The 17,682-nt window shown below is 33.8% G+C and overlaps 2 protein-coding genes across 3 annotated transcripts in view; one reads left to right on the forward strand and one right to left on the reverse strand.

Annotated features, from left to right (window-relative positions):
- The window catches only part of LOC127702112 (proton myo-inositol cotransporter-like), a 117,728-nt gene extending 108,517 nt beyond the window's left edge, over positions 1-9,211 (reverse strand). Inside the window, exon 1 of the mRNA XM_052206181.1 lies at positions 8,445-9,211. Coding sequence (XP_052062141.1) covers positions 8,445-8,967 — 523 coding nt within the window. The 5' untranslated portion in view covers positions 8,968-9,211. The remainder of the gene's footprint in view (positions 1-8,444) is intronic.
- The window catches only part of LOC127701625 (terminal uridylyltransferase 4-like), a 697,935-nt gene that overhangs the window by 274,425 nt on the left and 405,828 nt on the right, over positions 1-17,682 (forward strand). The gene's annotated exons all lie outside the window — the stretch shown is intronic.

Here is a 17,682-nt window from a genome sequence, read left to right on the forward strand (position 1 = left end):
GGAATTTGTTAAGAATTTCTACCAGGAAAGTGTGCATATTCCTGCTTGATAGTAGCAGGAATCCGCCAGGAAAAACAGCCGAAAAATTTAAATTAGCAGGATTTTCTTAGTAGGAATAATGTGATTCCTACCAGGAATATTCAAATTAGCAGGAATAATTTGGTAGGAAAGTAAAATTCCTACAAAATTTCCTGCTAATTTGAATATTCCTGGTAGGATTTTTTTCATAAATTCCTACCAGGAAAATTGATTTTCTAGCAGGAATCTAAAAATATACATTACAAACTTAGGTGTATACACATATACACAACTGGGTCATTCATTAGTTTGAATCTTAGCCACAAAGAACAAAGAAAACACATGTTAAAAATTCTTGTTACAAAATTTGACACTTAAATGTTTGAAGTAGCTATATACCACATATGAAAGTTGTGTTATAAACCAGGTTTGTAATGTGTTTTTGAATTTAATTATGATGGAAATAGATGTATCAGTTTTTTTGTTCACTCTCTAATTTTATTTTTTTTTAAATATTGGTATATATGTTTACAACAAAAATGTAGATCAGATGAACTTATAATATATATTAGACAAAATATGATTGAAGACTTAGGTTTCCATTTTTGATAAGTTGAATTAATTTGACTATCATGCAAATTAGAAATTAAAAACTTCCTCTTACACATGAAAAAGTGAAGCTTAAATTTAAATACCTTCATAAGCAATCCTGTCTTACATTCAAATATTTCCCTCATGGTAATTATTCAATCTTTGCAGTATTGTTTATACACAATCTGAATCTTTTACCCTCCAACTTTTGAATTTGTTAACTGGAACCTGGTCTCTTATTACACAGCAAAATAAATGTTATAAGCAAACCTGAATCAAGTTAAAGATAATTGAATACAAACCAATAGCAGTCAAGATAATAATCCTGCTTAAATAAGAAAACATTCCTGGTAGAAAGATTTTCTGGCAGGAAAAAATATTCCTGTTACCCAAACCAGGAATGTTGTTGTAGGAAAATGAAAAATCCTGTCAGAAAAACTGAAGTTTTTCCTAGTACGTCTAAAAAGTAACAGGAATTTAAAATTTCCTGCTAATTCCGTGTGAATTCCTGCTATAGTCTGGTAGGAATCCTGCTAAATATTTCGTACGGGCAGCCATTCCTAAAGATTGGAATCAAGCTGAAATAAAAACAAATACAAATAATTTGCTTATTTTGACAAATACAATGTAGAAAAAAAGCTTCATGTCTAAAATCTTTATGTATTAGTTTTGTCCATGTTCATTGATGCTGTGATAATTAATGCTTATATTCTCTGTTATAAAAAAAAATGTGGTGTGATTGCCAATGATTGAGACAACTCTTCACAAGAGACCGAATGACACAATACCTTTTAAGAATCAAATTTTCCAAGCATATATATGTTATCTGTTATTTTTCAAAGCTTTTTTGAATGGCAACTGCTACAATGTAAGGTGTTATGTCCTTGCCTTGCCAGGCTTTTGTTCAGAATAACATGTCTGACTGTGTATGCAAATTGTAAAGAAATATCATAAGATGTGGTACGAGTGCCAATGAGATAACTCTCCTTCCAAGTCACAATTTGTCAAAATTAAACCATAATAGGATAATAAGAGCTACGATTGTGCAGCTAGGTCTGAATGAATTAAAGGTTTGAACATAATTTCCAACAAAAGTATGATGAAGACATAACCTTTCAATCAGTTTAATTGAGGTCTGGAGCTGGCATGTCAGTTAACAGCTAGTAGTCCTTTGTTAATTTATGTATCATTGTCATTTTGTTTTGGCATTGATTAAACACGTATTATCCCATGACATTAATAATTTTGTTGCTTACACTATTAAGGATGTTCGCTTGTCAAGTTTTGGAATTTTTGTTAGATTTTCCAAATCCTTTGGTTTTATCCATTTGAATGCCTTAAAAAAATTTGCCCACTAACCCCCATTTTTCTTTTTATAAATCTTTTTCATGTATAAATTATAAGCCATCTGTAAAAGTCTTATAAAATCTTTGTTATTTTTTGATAGTTTTTGAGGGTTTTTACTTGTCAATGATAAAGCTTTCAATTTCAAATTTCAAATTTCAATGGCTAATATCTCCAAAACAAGCACATTGACATATATTTTTTTTTCGCTCTTTCGGTTGCTTTATTAATCCTCTATCAATATATACTAGTGTTATGAAAAGCTTGTTATTTTGAAACTGAGTAGCAAACTTCCTTAAGTCATTAACAAGGATAGTGGATATTCAATACATTTCTCTTTTTTGCATGTTGTGGGGTTGATGTATTTGTTTTATACAGCCAGCTAACTTTGTAAATTGTTTTTTTCTTCGGAGGAATATGTTTTTGTGTCTGTTTTCAATACTTTAAATTTTTTATTGAATAGATATTTTTGTTATGATTGTAATATAAGAATCAAATAGGTCGGTTTCGTTTCGCACCCTGAATATGGCACATCAAGTCTATGCTATGGTCTTGCATGCCGCTTTCAACCTATACCCCCTTGTTGTGAACGACAACAAAAATGTATCACCATTTGTGCTATAAATTATAACCCAGCAGACACAACTGCCATAATTTCAAATCAGAATTGGCAAAAAAAGTAGGATTCTACTGATACAGTATGTTTTACTAACGGACTAACATGAGCATGATGAGTAAATCATGCCGACATTTTGAAATTTGGATTATACATTCTTTATATGCCTGTCCTAAGTCAGGATCGAGCCGGTACTTGAGTGGTTGTCGTTGGTCCACGCCTGTCAAAGGTTTTTGGTAAATTGTTTTGTTATAAATTAGGCCTTTAATTTTCTCAAATGAATTGTTTCATTTTCTTTATATCCATGCCTTTTATAGCCGATCATAAGATATGGGGTTTTTTTTTTATTGGTGAAGGCTGTACGGTTGGCTACTGCTTAATTCCACATTTCTCATTCTCATTTTTAAATGATACAAGTCTTGCATAAAATTAATGTTCCACGTATATCAAGTAAGAACTCTGCCACAAAGACATGTGCTTGATATTCATATGATGAAGACATAATCTTTCAATCAGTTTAATTGAGGTCTAGCTGGAGCTTGCATGTCAGTAACTGCTAGTAGTCCTTTGTTAATGTATGTATCATTGTCATTTTATTTAGTTTCTTTTGTTACCTGTTCTGACATCGGACTCGGACTTCTTTTGAACAGAGTTTTACTGTGCGTATTGTTGTGTTTGTTTTTTCTTCATTGGCTAGAGGTATAGGGGGAGGGTTGAGATCTCAAAAAACATGTTTAACCCCGCCGCATTTTTACGCCTGTCCCAAGTCAGGAGCCTCTGGCCTTTGTTAGTCTCGTATGATTTTTAATTTTAGTTTCTTGTGTATATTTCTGAGTTTAGTATGACATCCATTATCACTGAACTAGTATACATTTTTGTTTAGAGGTCAGCTGAAGCACGCCTCCGGGTGTGGGAGTTTCTCGTGCATTGAAGACCCATTGGTGGCCTTCGGTTGTTGTCTGCTCTTTGGTCGGGTTTTTGTCTCTTTAACACATTCCCCCATTTCCATTCTCAATTTTATTTGAAATTATAAGTGAGTTAAAATATCTTGATTACCATGATTACGGTTTCACTGTCTTTCATTGCAAATATCATAAAAAAAAACATTTATTTGTTCTTTAAATAATTGTTATAGGAATTAAGAAAAAAAAACTGTTTGTAACTTGTTGAAAACGTAGACTAAAGTACAACGTAACCTCTTTCCGTATCAGGCGATTTTTTTTTTGCAGTATTTTCATGGAAAAGTCTTTTACCAGCATCAAGTTGCTGAAGGAAACACACAGAAATGATTCTAGAACACTTCACAAGTGTTTAAATATGAAAAAATCACAAAAAGAACCATCGAAAAAGTTGTGTTTTTCATTACCGGAAATTGAAAAGACCTTGTAAATCAAAAACAATTACGGTGTGAGACACGTCACAAATTCGTACATAATATTTTACAAAAATATGCGACTTTGGAAGTTAAATTATGCCGTCTTTTAGCAAATTATAGATAAAGTATTAATCTAAATATTGTTTGAAGCACCTTTAGCTAAATCAAAGCACAAGTAGCAGTCTGTAACACCAAAGCCTGAACTAAAAACACAAAGGAAACCATCTTGAAATGATCTTGACATCGACCAATCAGATCTCTAGGTTTATTTCATTCATAAATAACAACAACTTGATTTGACAAGCATGAAGGTCAATTACGAGATAAACGGAATAAAATTAACAAGAATACAAATGAGCATACATTAATGATTTAATTAAGATGATTTAAATAATCACAATCATCTCAAACAAAACGAATAAAATGATTAATAATAATTACCTTTGAAATATCAGAATCCACCAAATTTAAAACGTCCTTGATTTACGTTTTGTCGACGAAGTTAAAATTACCGCCAAATGAGACTTCAACTCCATGTCATATTAGTCACAGCCGTTCTACAATATTCCTGCGCTTTTTGCCATTTGGCAAATGTAAACGACTTTTAATTAGAGATTTTCGGCGATGAAATAATTCATACCATTGTACTTTGACATCTTAGCTAAAAGCACAGGGGATAATAAACTACATACGGATTTCTATTGAGCACTACTTCCAATGTGAAACTTCAAAACTTTTGGGTGTTTCGACGATCATTTAAGGTTTTTCTGGTCATATTTTTTGTATTCCAGAATTAAAAGTATGAAAAAAGTGTTCAATTAGTTAAAAATAACATAATAGCTATAGCCAGCTAGATAATAACAATGGCACCTATTTCAGCATTTATTGGGCATGTTGGGTAGAACACAAATCTAGGGTGCTCGCATAAGGCAGCTTAACTGCCTAAAAATTACATGTTAGCAGTATTGTTTTATTTCAAAACTTGGTTGAATTTTCACATTACATTATATGCCACAACAAGTTAATTTTGCCAACATTTATTGAGGAATTTTACAAGTTGTTGTATTGCTACTTTTCAAATATTTTTATAGGTACTTTGAAATAAATACAGTAAATATTTGTTACTGTTTAAATTTAGAGAAGCTCCAAAAACAGATCCTGTAGATGAGTTTCTGTAGTTTTGGGAAGTCATACAACATGCCTTAACCATGTTAACAATTTTTTGTGTTTGCTAATATATTATACATGTTACCAATTTTTTAAATTTGTTAAGAGTTCAAACTTTTATCTCAAGATTCAACAAAGGCATTTATTGCCATTTACATACATGTACACATATGTAAAGTAACTATGTGTGCCAATGCCTTCAAAAATTGTTCCTTAGAAAATTGTAATTATAAATGATCAGTATTTTGAAGACAACAGACAAATGACATTTTCATTGTTCATGAAATAGAACTATTATGAATATATTAAAAACGAATATATTACAATGTATAAAAGACAAATATATATTACTTTAGAGTTAGACGTTTTTAAAAAACAAATCAAGACTCACTTCTTTCGAACTGCTTTTAAGGATTTCTTGTAGATTTTATATACTTTTAACTGACTGCATCAATTTTAGACTGTTTTGTATATTTTAGGGTACATGTATTTTTTTTAATTTTTATCTGCTTGTTTGATTTGTATTAGTTGGTACTTTGTATTTTATGTTTTATGTTTTTTTGTATTGTATTTATTATTATTTTTACAGACAATAAGCATGATAAGTAGTGAAGACACTCAATAGACTATTTTCATATTACCGACTTTTGACTCCAAAGTATATAATTTTTCGACAGGTTACCAACTCTGTGACGTAGGAAATTCTAGTACTCAATCAAGTAGGAGCAACTAAAGATGTAAAATATAACTTACAATCGTTGCAATTTGGGGAAAATATTAACTGTTGAATGTTTTCTATACACGACGAAATACATTGAAATAATCTGTATAGAGTTAATTTTCTCCACAAGATGCATCAATTAGTGTAAGCTTGATTTTACTTCTTTCATGATCAGTTGCTTTTACTTGACCTGTCAGTACCAGAATGTCCTAAAACAAAGTTGGAAACCTGTAGAAAATAATATGCTTCGGCGTCAAAAGTCGGTTGTATAAAAAAAAGTCTATTACAGCAATGTAGTCAACATGGTCAAGAGAAATTCAAAAAAAGAAGAAAATATGACTTTTTTCTTCTTCTATGTACATGATGTATACAATTAATTTGACATAAAAATATCTGAATCATATTGTCTAGGGATGTAACTTTACCACCAGAGTAATTTCTATGTACAAATGTACAAGTAAATGAAAAACACTTGTAAAAGAATAACACCTGACTGACAATATAAAATTTTAAAAAAATAATCAAAATTATGTAAATTTTAAAACTTTCATTTGGCCTTTGCCCTCCCCCCCCCCCCCCCCCACCTTTTGTGGGAAAAATTTGGTTGATTATATAGGGAATCACTGAAGCATGACTGGAGCGGGGCCCCCTCTTACAAAAATGTAGTCAGTCAGTGGGCCCCTTCTTATGAAAATTTCTGGATCCGCCACTAGCTGGTACCATCGGGGGCCACTTACAATATAATGAGTGGTAGGGATGAGCCGCTTGAATAATACTACGTATGGTCACTATTTTAATTTTTCATGATAAGGTCGAGAAATTTAGAAGAAATATATATATATATATATATACATATATATAAAAGTCTAAAGATTTGCGCAATGGTACTAATATAAGACGGTAATATACGAAGATGATTGACACTGACAAAGGCTATTTATTAAGTTGAAATATTTGTCAACACGATTTTATAACACATCATCTCAATATATTACCATCTTATAATGTAGTTAGTACTGTTGCGCAAATCTTTAGACTTTTGTAATTTTTTTCATTATCTGCGCAGTATCATCTATTCTAGACGATACAGTACATATTAAATTTGCTGGTTGGTCCTTTTTATAGACTTTTATATATATAACGTGACGGTACCCAAATTGCACCTATTTTGAATGTTTTTTCACCTACGTTTATTTATGATCCAGACAAAAGTTTCCATTCTGTGTTTATTTTGTAGATCTATGTATCCTTTTTTTCTATCATAGTTACACCAATTTAATTTTTAATCTTTATTGAATCATAGAAAAATGGGTTTGAACCGACCTCCAAAGGATCCATGATTCTGTAATGAGGAGTACCCAAATTGCATCCATGCTTAAATTCACATCCTTAAAAATCGAATAACAGATGTTTTGTTTTATTTCTTCAAATATTTAGAACAATTAAAAATTTGACATTAGTGCATGTGTAAACAGAGAGCATGATTCTACTTGCAAAATCGCATGTCTCCACCGGGACTCGAACCCGGGACCTCTGTGTTACAAGGCAGCGCGTTAACTGACTGAGCTAAAGAAGTACTTCCTTAGCTCAACCGCTTACGGCTGACTAAGTATCTACTAAATTTCTAAGGGAAGCAATCCCGTCACACTTCCCCCACCTCAAGAGTCATTATACTCTATAATGATGATATCTTCATCTTTTTTATATTTATGTTTTAACCTGGCTATAGGTATTTCTTCTAACGGTGGGTTTTTATTGTTGGGCGCCAATGTAACCGGAGAGTATGATTCTACTTGCAAAATCGCATGTCTCCACCGGGACTCGAACCCGGGACCTCTGTGTTACAAGGCAGCGCATTAACCGACTGAGCTAAAGAAGTACTTCCTTAGCTCAACCGCTTACGGCTGACTAAGTATCTACTAAATTTCTAAAGGAAGCAATCCCGTCACACATGCTTAGTATTCATTTTTTAAGAAATGGTTGCTTGTAACATATTTTATTTGATCATTTTTAAAAGATGACTTTTTGTGGACGTCGCATGGCGACGTTTCCGTAGATTTTACTTTTTCCAGTGAATGCTTCATCTGTTGAATATACTGTGAACGTTTTGTGTATATATTTAAATATATTTACCTATGCTGAAAGACGTGTATATAATGTCAAATCATAAAAATACAAATTGTTTAGTCTCAAAGAAAAATTGTTAGATTTCCGCTGCTATTTTTGCTGAATAGGTGCAGTTCGGGTACTGTGACATTAAATATATACATGAATATATATGAAATGGTTGCCGATTGAATTTTTGTTATTCAAAATAAATAAAAAAGGAAGGATATAGGATGCCTCAGCAGGGCTGCCAAGTCTCACGCATTTCTCACGCATTTTCATGCTTATTTGGCGGCATTTTCCTTTGATCTATTGTTTTTTCTCTTTGATCTTTATGATTTTGGCCAAATCTCACGCATTTGCATTATTAAAAGTTGGCAGAACTGCCTCTGCTGCTCACCCTTACCACAAAAGGATTGATGTGGTCCCCATCTATGAAATGATTGTTAATATGGAGTCGGACTCTAATTTAATCTTTTTTTATACCAATTGTTAATGGGACTTACCAATTCCAATACCTAAGATTGCTCTTCCTGATATCAGCATTGCTATATTTTGGGCTACTGCAAGAACAATTGCGCCAGCTGTAAACACAAAACTCCCAATTATAATTGTAAGTTTTCTTCCTAAATATTCATTAAGAACACCACTGCAAATGGAAAACACTGCTGCAGAACCTATTGTAACACTAACAATAACTTCCTCGCTGAAGGAACTGAGATCAAAGTTCGTTTTGAGTAAGAGCATTGCACCTGACACAACACCGGTGTCATATCCGAATAAAAAACCTCCTATAGCTGCAAAAAATGACAATAATAATAAAAATCCTGATAATTTAGTCTTCTCTTTCTTTTTGTGCTGAACAACTTTTCTGTGGCCAGGTTCATTTCCCACATTAACTGAATCATCAGCCGATGAGTACGATATTTTGTCCCTATCTATAGTGTTCACAAGCAGTGTTTTTTCAGAGTTTTCAGCTGACATTTCAAACAGTTCTATATCGGAGTCACAATCTACGAATTCTGTCATATGATGTTATCAAATATCAAACGTATATATAAGTATAGTTCTCTCCCTTTCCATCTGGGTAACTTTGGAAGTTAAGAACTTTAGCATTTATTAAAGAATTCTCCAAGACATTCAGTCGGTAGATTCAGTTTATTTACGATGACCACAATAAGTCGTGAGTAGGATAATCAATTAATATTGGGAGGGTTTGAATATCATTCGGGTGGACTTCGCCGGGTTCACATGCTCATCCCAGCACATTGATTTGTCAGTACTTCTTCTTCTCTAGAATTTACACCCTATTTGCAGGGTCACCGCATTAAAAATAGGCACTGGCTACGGTTACCCGCAAAAAGTAACAATGATAAGAAATAATTATTGTTACTTCCGAGACTATGTGTCAGGTGCAATGCTCTTACTCATCTTTACTACACCGTATCAATACAGAGTCAAACTAGAATATTCTCACTATACAAATCCTTGTATTCATTAAATAACACCTGCATTAAATATCAACTTCAACTTTCAAAATGAGCACCATCATGAACATGAAAAATGCAGCTATGGCAAACATTGAAGATACAGAGGTTCAAATAAAACAGGACACAACAGTATATAGCTTGTTAACAACAGTAAATAGACTAAAATCACCAAGAGCTTATTCTTATAAATGTAAATCAGTAACATCATATTTACTGCTCATACTATTAGCAAATGCAAATGATGTAAATCCAAACCCAGGACCAACACATAATGACAGCACTATGTACCCATGTGGAACTTGTGACCAGCCTGTGACATGGGACGACAGAGCCATAAGATGCGATGCCTGTGACCAATGGTTTCATATCAACTGCCAAGATATTCACAGTAAAACCTATAGCTACCTTGTGGATGATAAAAACATCTCTGTGCGATGGGATTGTATCATTTGTGATAATCCAAACTACAATTCCTTATGCTATGGTTCAACAGTTATCTCAACAAACAATAGCTTTAACTTATTACTAGATGGTACACTTGATATGAGTACAGCATCCCAACAAGAATGTGTAAAACCAAAACACACATCAACTCCAAAGAGAGAAAAACAAGAAACTAGGAATAAACCATTTATACCATTAAGGATCCTAAATGTGAATTGTCAGTCCATCAGAAACAAACAACACCAAGTCCAAAATCTTATAGATAGTACAAAGCCAGACGTAACTTGATGATAATGACAGAAACTTGGTTGGATTCATCAATCACCAACAGCCAAATATTCCCTCCAGAATATAACATCTATCGCAAGGACAGAAAGGAAAATAAAACTGGGGGTGGAGTCCTTATCGCCATACACAACAAGTTTCTAAGCACTGAAATACCAGAACTAGATACTAACTGTGAAATTATATGGGCACGAATACAACAAAAAGGCACAAAAGACCTATACATATGCTCAATGACATATTATAATCCAAAAACATCTAACAAAGAGAGCCTCTCAGAATTTGAAACAGCTGTAACTAGAGCCTCACAAAACAATGCATGCTTAATGATTGGGGGTGACTTCAACCTACCAGGATGGAACTGGACAAACAAAACAGTCCGCCAAGGAACTCAACATGCAGAACAACATTACCAGCTTACAGATATTCTTGATGACAATGGATTAACTCAATTAGTACAAGAGCCAACTAGAAATAAAAACACTTTGGACCTTCTTATAACCAACTGTCCTAGTAAAATGATGAGACTTGATGTCATTCCAGGAATTTCAGACCATGATATTGTTTATGCAGAAATGAACACCAATCCAATGACAAACAAACAAAAGCCAAGAAAAATCCAACTGTATAGAAGAGCTAAATGGGACAGCATAAAAGAGGATATGCATTTGCTTTATATCAAAATTCAAAAAGAAAGCATGAACAAGAAGACAAACATCAATATACTCTGGAACATGTTCAAAGAAGACCTAGAAAGCAGTACTAACCAGCATATACCTTCCAAAGTATGCAAGACTAAGGACAAAAACCCATGGATAACCCAGGAAATCAAAAAACTTATGAGACGAAGAGACCGAGCCTATAATATGAAAAAGAAATCAAACCATGCTACTGATGTTAAAAGATTTAAACAACTGAAACAAACCATCCAAAGAAAATCAAGACAAGCCTATTGGAAGTATATAGAAGACATAATAACTCCAGAAGATAACGAGGACATCCGTTCACTAACAAAAAGATTCTGGACCTATATCAAACACAAGAAAAGTGATAAAAATGGAGTAGCACCACTTAGAAGAAATGGGAAATTAGAAACTGACCCAATAAATAAAGCAAATATTCTAAATGATCAATTTCAATCAGTCTTCTCTGCTGCATGTCCAATCAGTAAACGAGATTTTGAAAAGAAAAAAACTCATGTCAGATCTACCAGAAAATTATCCAGACAGCGAACAAATAATCATCACAATTAATGGAGTGGAAAAACAGCTGAAAAATCTAAAACCACACAAGGCTGCTGGACCAGACAACATCAAGCCAATGATTCTGAAAGAACTAGCCAGTGAAATTGCTCCAATCTTAACCATCATATACAATTTTTCAATGAAGAAAGGAAAGATACCCGATGACTGGCGACTGCAAATGTCACTCCGGCATATAAGAAAGGCCAGAAATACATAGCAGCTAACTATAGGCCAATATCCCTAACATGTATTTGCTGCAAAATAATAGAACACATAGTCACCAGTAACATCATGAAACATGCAGAGGTAAATAACATAATATACCCATTACAACACGGCTTCAGAAGTAAAAGATCATGCGAAACACAACTCCTTGAATGTATCGATGACATCACAAAAAACCTGGAAAACGGAAAACAATCAGATCTGCTAATACTTGACTTTTCAAAAGCTTTTGATAAGGTGTCCCACAGCTTACTCCTCCATAAATTACACCATTATGGCATCCGAAGTAAAACAAACAAATGGATAAAGGAATTTCTCACCAATAGAACTCAGGTAGTAGTTGTTGAAGGCGAAACATCTGACAAAGTAAAAGTAGAATCCGGAGTACCGCAAGGATCAGTATTAGGGCCCAGTCTTTTTCTGTTTTACATCAACGACCTACCAGAATGCTTACACTCCACAATGAGACTGTTTGCGGACGATACTGTGGTCTATTTGACAATTTCATCAGACAGCGACTGCCATAAACTCCAAGAAGACCTGGACAAACTGGCAAAATGGGAAGAACTCTGGAAAATGGAGTTCCATCCTGAAAAATGTAGTGTCCTCACAGTTACAAAAAAGAAAAAGCCAACCAAGTGGGACTATAAACTCCACGGCCATACTCTGGTGCATGAAACATCAACTAAATACCTAGGCTGCACCATCGCAAATGATCTAGATTGGGGAGAACATATAAACAACATCACAGGAAAAGCCAACCGAAGCCTTGGTTTCCTACATCGAAACCTCCACATTAGCTCAAAGTCCATCAAAGAGCATTCCTATAAAATATTAGTAAGACCGCAAATGGAATACGCCACGACAGTATGGGACCCGTACCAGCAAAACCACATAGATAAAATTGAAAAGGTACAAAGAAGAGCTGCAGACATAGAAATAGATCAAGTGTCAGCAACATGATAAATGAATTGGGATGGAAAAGCTTACAAACAAGACGAAAAGAAGCACGACTCATCATGTGTTACAAAATAACAAACGACCTTGTAGCCATAGACAAGAATAAATATCTACAAAAACCAACAGGAAGCTCAAACCGGACAGGACAACATACTTACCTATTACAGCCAGCCACCAAAGACTGTAGGAAATGGTCCTTCTTCATAAACACCGTCAAGGATTGGAACAAACTGCCACCAGATACCGCCACAGCAAAGTCTCTTGAGATATTCAAGTCTCAAGTCACCAAAACCACAAACTAAATCAACAGAACAATTTGTTTTTATCCTGTTTTTAACCTGTTTTTAATCATGCGCAACTTGCCAGAATATTCATCATGTTGAATGTGGGCAGTATTTGGAAGAAGAAGACTATATTGCCGAGATGAATTTCCGGAGAGGGACTCAATTTCACACGGAAATTGCAGTAAGTAAGTATGTAAGTAAAACTTTATTTTGATTCGGCATATTGACAAACATACTACAACATATATATAAGGTCTAATGAGCTTTTCACCGAATATAAAACACATGCAATAACAAATAAAACAAGGCATGCAGCAAGCAAATAAATAGTAATAAAACAGCACCGCATTTGACTCTAGCATTTACATGTATCTTGCTAATACTAAAAACATATATATGAAGCACTAATACAGGAATTATTTTTAAAAATTTGCAGCTAAAAATTTTTAGTAAATAATTTAAAGTAAAAACTTCAAATCTTGTAATTATTAAAACGTAAAAACAAAATTTTAGTTGCAATGCAAGCTGTTTATGCAGCATATAAAGCATAAATAATGTACAGTATCACAAATTACCTGCAGGCAGAGCAAAAACAGTCCGTTCCACTCCAGGACTGAACAAGACTTCTAAAATGTGTGAAGCTGTTAACAGTCCTGAAATGGTCTGGTAAACTATTCCATAGATTAAGAAGCAGCAGCAAAGCTAAAAGATTTCTTTCCATATGAGGTAGTTCTTACCTGTGGTAATTTCAAAAATGTTACTGTATCTAAAAGAATATTTAGTGTCACGGTTTAATGTGAAGTAAATTTTGAAAACCTAAAGGAGCCAAATTATTTAAAATTGTATAAGTCTCAAATGCAATTGTCCTGATGCGTCTCACTTGTAGGGTTGGAACCTTTGTGTTCTCAAGAAGAGTTTGAGAGGATGATAAATAGTCGTCATATACGAATCTTAATGCTCTCTCTAGTCTTGTATTTTTTCCAGTTTTTTTATAATTTTTCTCTGTACAAAAATGCCAAGCCAAAGGGCAAAAATTAAAATTACTCAAAATGAAAGTATGCAAAATTGTAAGTTTATTCAATCTGGTTAAATAAGATCCAATTCTCTTGAGAACATTCAGCTGTTGTGATGCCTTTCTACACATGTTACTTATATGTGCATCAAATTTTAGTTGGTAATCAATATCAATTCCAAGTAACTTGACGGTTTCGTCACATGATAAAATATTTTGCTGAATTTGGATTGACGGAATTTTTGCATAGCTTCTTTTCCCTAAAGCAATAACTTGAAATTTATCAGGATTTGCCTGCATCTTATTTTCTTTGAACCAATCAATCAGCACCTGAGACTCAGATTCTAATATAGATATGAAATGGTCATAATCAGGACTGCTAAAAGACAGAGTATTGTCGTCAGCATAATTGTATAAGGTACTATGTTTAACAAAATAAAAAATATCATTTATGAAGACATTAAACAAAAGGGGCCCCAATGTAGAACCTTGGGGTACCCCTTTTTGGATGGCAGCCCAGCTACTCAGAACACTGTTGACTTTAATTTGCTGTTTTCTGTCAGAAAGATATGATTTTAACAAAGATACAAAATGTGGAGAAACACCATATGCTAATAATTTATTTAATAAAATATCATGAGGTAAACAGTCAAAAGCTTTTGATAAATCCATAAGAACTGCAGCTGTATAAACATTTTTGTCTAGGGCTTTACGCCAGTCTTAAAGTAATCTGAGCAGCGTAGTCTGGCATCCATGTCCTCTACGGAAAGCACATAGATAAGGATTAAAAATATAACTGTATTTAAAAAATCTTTTCATAAAACTTTGAAAAAATAGGTAACACACTGACTGGTCTGTAGTTTGATTTCAGTAATGGGTCGTTCTTTTTATGTAAGGGTGTAACTTGGGCTTCTTTAAGTCGATTTGGAGATATGCCCGTGTCTACAGTCAAATTTATAAGACTGGTCAGCTGAGGTGCAACGACAGATTTACTTGCTTTAACTATTTTTGCTGGTATCCCATTTGCTCCTTGTTGCTTTTTTCACATTTACTTTATTTATGATTTTTTCCAATTTTTCTGATGTCACCTTTTGAAATTCAAATTTTGTATCTGTTTTCAAGTAATTATGTTCATGTATGGCATTTATGCTATGATGGTTTGATGAATCATATATATCATCATTTCCTATTTTCTCAGCTACAGTAGCAAAAAAAATATTAAAGACATCTGATACTTCTTTTGAATTATTTATTATTTACTTTCTTCATATAAAATAGTTTTTTGCCCCCGGGATTTGCATTTTTTTTAAAAGAAAGGTTTGACAGTATTCTAAAAATCAGCACTTTTTGTCCTCCAGAACAGCGTTCTAAAAAATATATTTTCATAGATTTCCTTTTTAACTTATTTACCAAATTTCTTTGCTGTCTGAATTTTTCCCATGTATGATTATTTCGTTTTTTGGTGTACTGAGAAAATAGCATGTGTTTTCGATAAATGGCTTTTCTTAATTCTCCATTCATACATGGAAGAGGACTTTTTCTGGGATACCTTGACTTCAAAGGTGCGTGTTTGACTAGAGTGCTAATAAGATTGTTTTCATATGTCTTGTAGATCTCATTTTATACCTGTTCTGCAGTTTTTTATTGTTACCTGCAGTTATTGTTACCCGCAAAATATATCAAAAATGTTTGATTTGCCAGCAATCTGAAATAAATTGAATTAATTAAAGATCATTAAATTATGATGTAAAAACATTAACATAATTAAACTTTCAGATATTGTGACAGTTATGGTTTTGCCATCGATATAGTTTTCGTAATAAATACGAATTTGACTAAGTTTCTGGCCTCAAAGTTGACAGAATTTTCTCAGAATTCTTATACCTGTGTTTATTTTTGTCTCCTTTCATTGATTATAAGGGTTTTAGGTCCATATTTAATCAAAGTCTTTAAGTTTTCATTCATTTTATTCTCAGCTAATTTTACAGTCAACCCGGAAGTGGGAATTAGCTCGTGCAGAAGCACGAACTTTTAGTAATTAGGTCTATTGAAAACTATTTTAGTCAATAAGAGCATGGTATGTAAAATTATTCGTTGTCTTTCGGGTAGATAGTTATTTTTATATCATAAAAGCTAGGTATCGGCCAAAAGACCCCCACGAGAGGTAATGATAGCAGCTAAACAAACACTACAGCTAGGGAACATCATAAAAAGCACAGATATAGAACTACTAACTGGCACTATTAACTTGGAAGGAAAAAGACAATGCTTATTGGTGCATTCTATCGACCACAAGATAAAACAGACGACACTTACCTGAATAAAATGAAAGACGAAATAAATAACACCAGAGCAAAACATCAAAAAGATATATTCCTTATTGGTGGCGATTTCAACTTACCAGATATTAACTGGGCAGAACAACAAATAGACAATAGACGGTATCCTACCAGAACCAACCAGGCTTTCTTAGAAGTCGTAGCTGACAACGGGCTAGAACAAATTGTGGACTTCCCAACGCTTAAATTTAGAGAACACCTTAGATTTAATTCTTACTTATCACCCATCATTTAAATAAAGATGCAAACCTTAACCATCAGTAGGAAACAGCGACCATGACATCGTCCCCCTAGATATGGCTTGTAAACCACTATAACCTAAGCCAGTCAGAAGAAAAATATTCATATGGGGAAAAGCCGAAAAACACAAAATAAAGGAAGATATTTAAACCTTCATAACAACATTCAAAAACATCAACTTTAAGACAGAAATGTTGAGTCTTTGTGGCTGGCATTCAAAACAGCCATACAAACCACCATAGAGAAAAGAGTATCATCAAAAATGACTCAAGGAAGACACACCCATCCATGGATTAATACAACCATTAGACGCAAAATAAACCAGAAACAAAAAGCACACAAGAAGGCTAGAAGAACTAAAAATAAAAGGGACAAGGACAGGTATAAAAGACTACAACAAGAAGTACAGTAGGAAATCAGGCAAGCCAACCAAAAATATAAGGAAGAAGTCAGCTCTGACTTTTAAAGAAAACGCAAAGAAATTCTGGTCATATATCAATAGCAAAGGGCCAAGAATGGACAGGAGTTGCACCTTTAACATGTTTAAAAAACAAAATGGGATTTCTTCAAAGTGACAACAAGAGCAAAGCTGACATTCTAAACGACCAATGTCAGTCAGTATTTACCAAAGAAAACATTAATAACTTCCCAAATAAAGGGAGAAGTCCATACTCCACCATGAAGGACATAAAAATTAGCACCAACGGAGTCCAAAAACTGTTAAAAAATCTGAAACCTCATAAAGCCACTGGGGCCGACTCAATACCATCTTTTATACTGAAAGCAGCAGCAGAACAACTTGTTCCATTACTTACAGACCTATACAAAACATCACTGAACACTGGCGAAGTCCCACAAGATTGGAGAGATGCCCATGTAGTTCCTCTTTTCAAAAAAGACGAAAGGCACTTAGCATCTAATTACAGACCAGTATCTCTTACTTCCATCACATGCAAGGTCGTAGAACATATTGTACATAGCAACATCATGGACCTCTTTGACAGAAATAAAATACTTACTGATGCACAAGACGGATTCCGCAGAGACGATCTTGCGAATCCCAACTCATCATAACCATCAACGACATTGCATCAAAATTAAAGAGAAACTGCCAAGTAGACCATGTAGACATCATCCTGCTAGACTTTGCAAAAGCATTTGACAAGGTACCACATCACCGCCTACTATGGCGTCAACCTCAAAACCGGCAAATGGATTCGC

This window comes from Mytilus californianus, unplaced genomic scaffold, assembly GCF_021869535.1.
Source record: "Mytilus californianus isolate M0D057914Y unplaced genomic scaffold, xbMytCali1.0.p SCAF_1, whole genome shotgun sequence".
Classification (NCBI taxonomy): domain Eukaryota; kingdom Metazoa; phylum Mollusca; class Bivalvia; order Mytilida; family Mytilidae; genus Mytilus; species Mytilus californianus.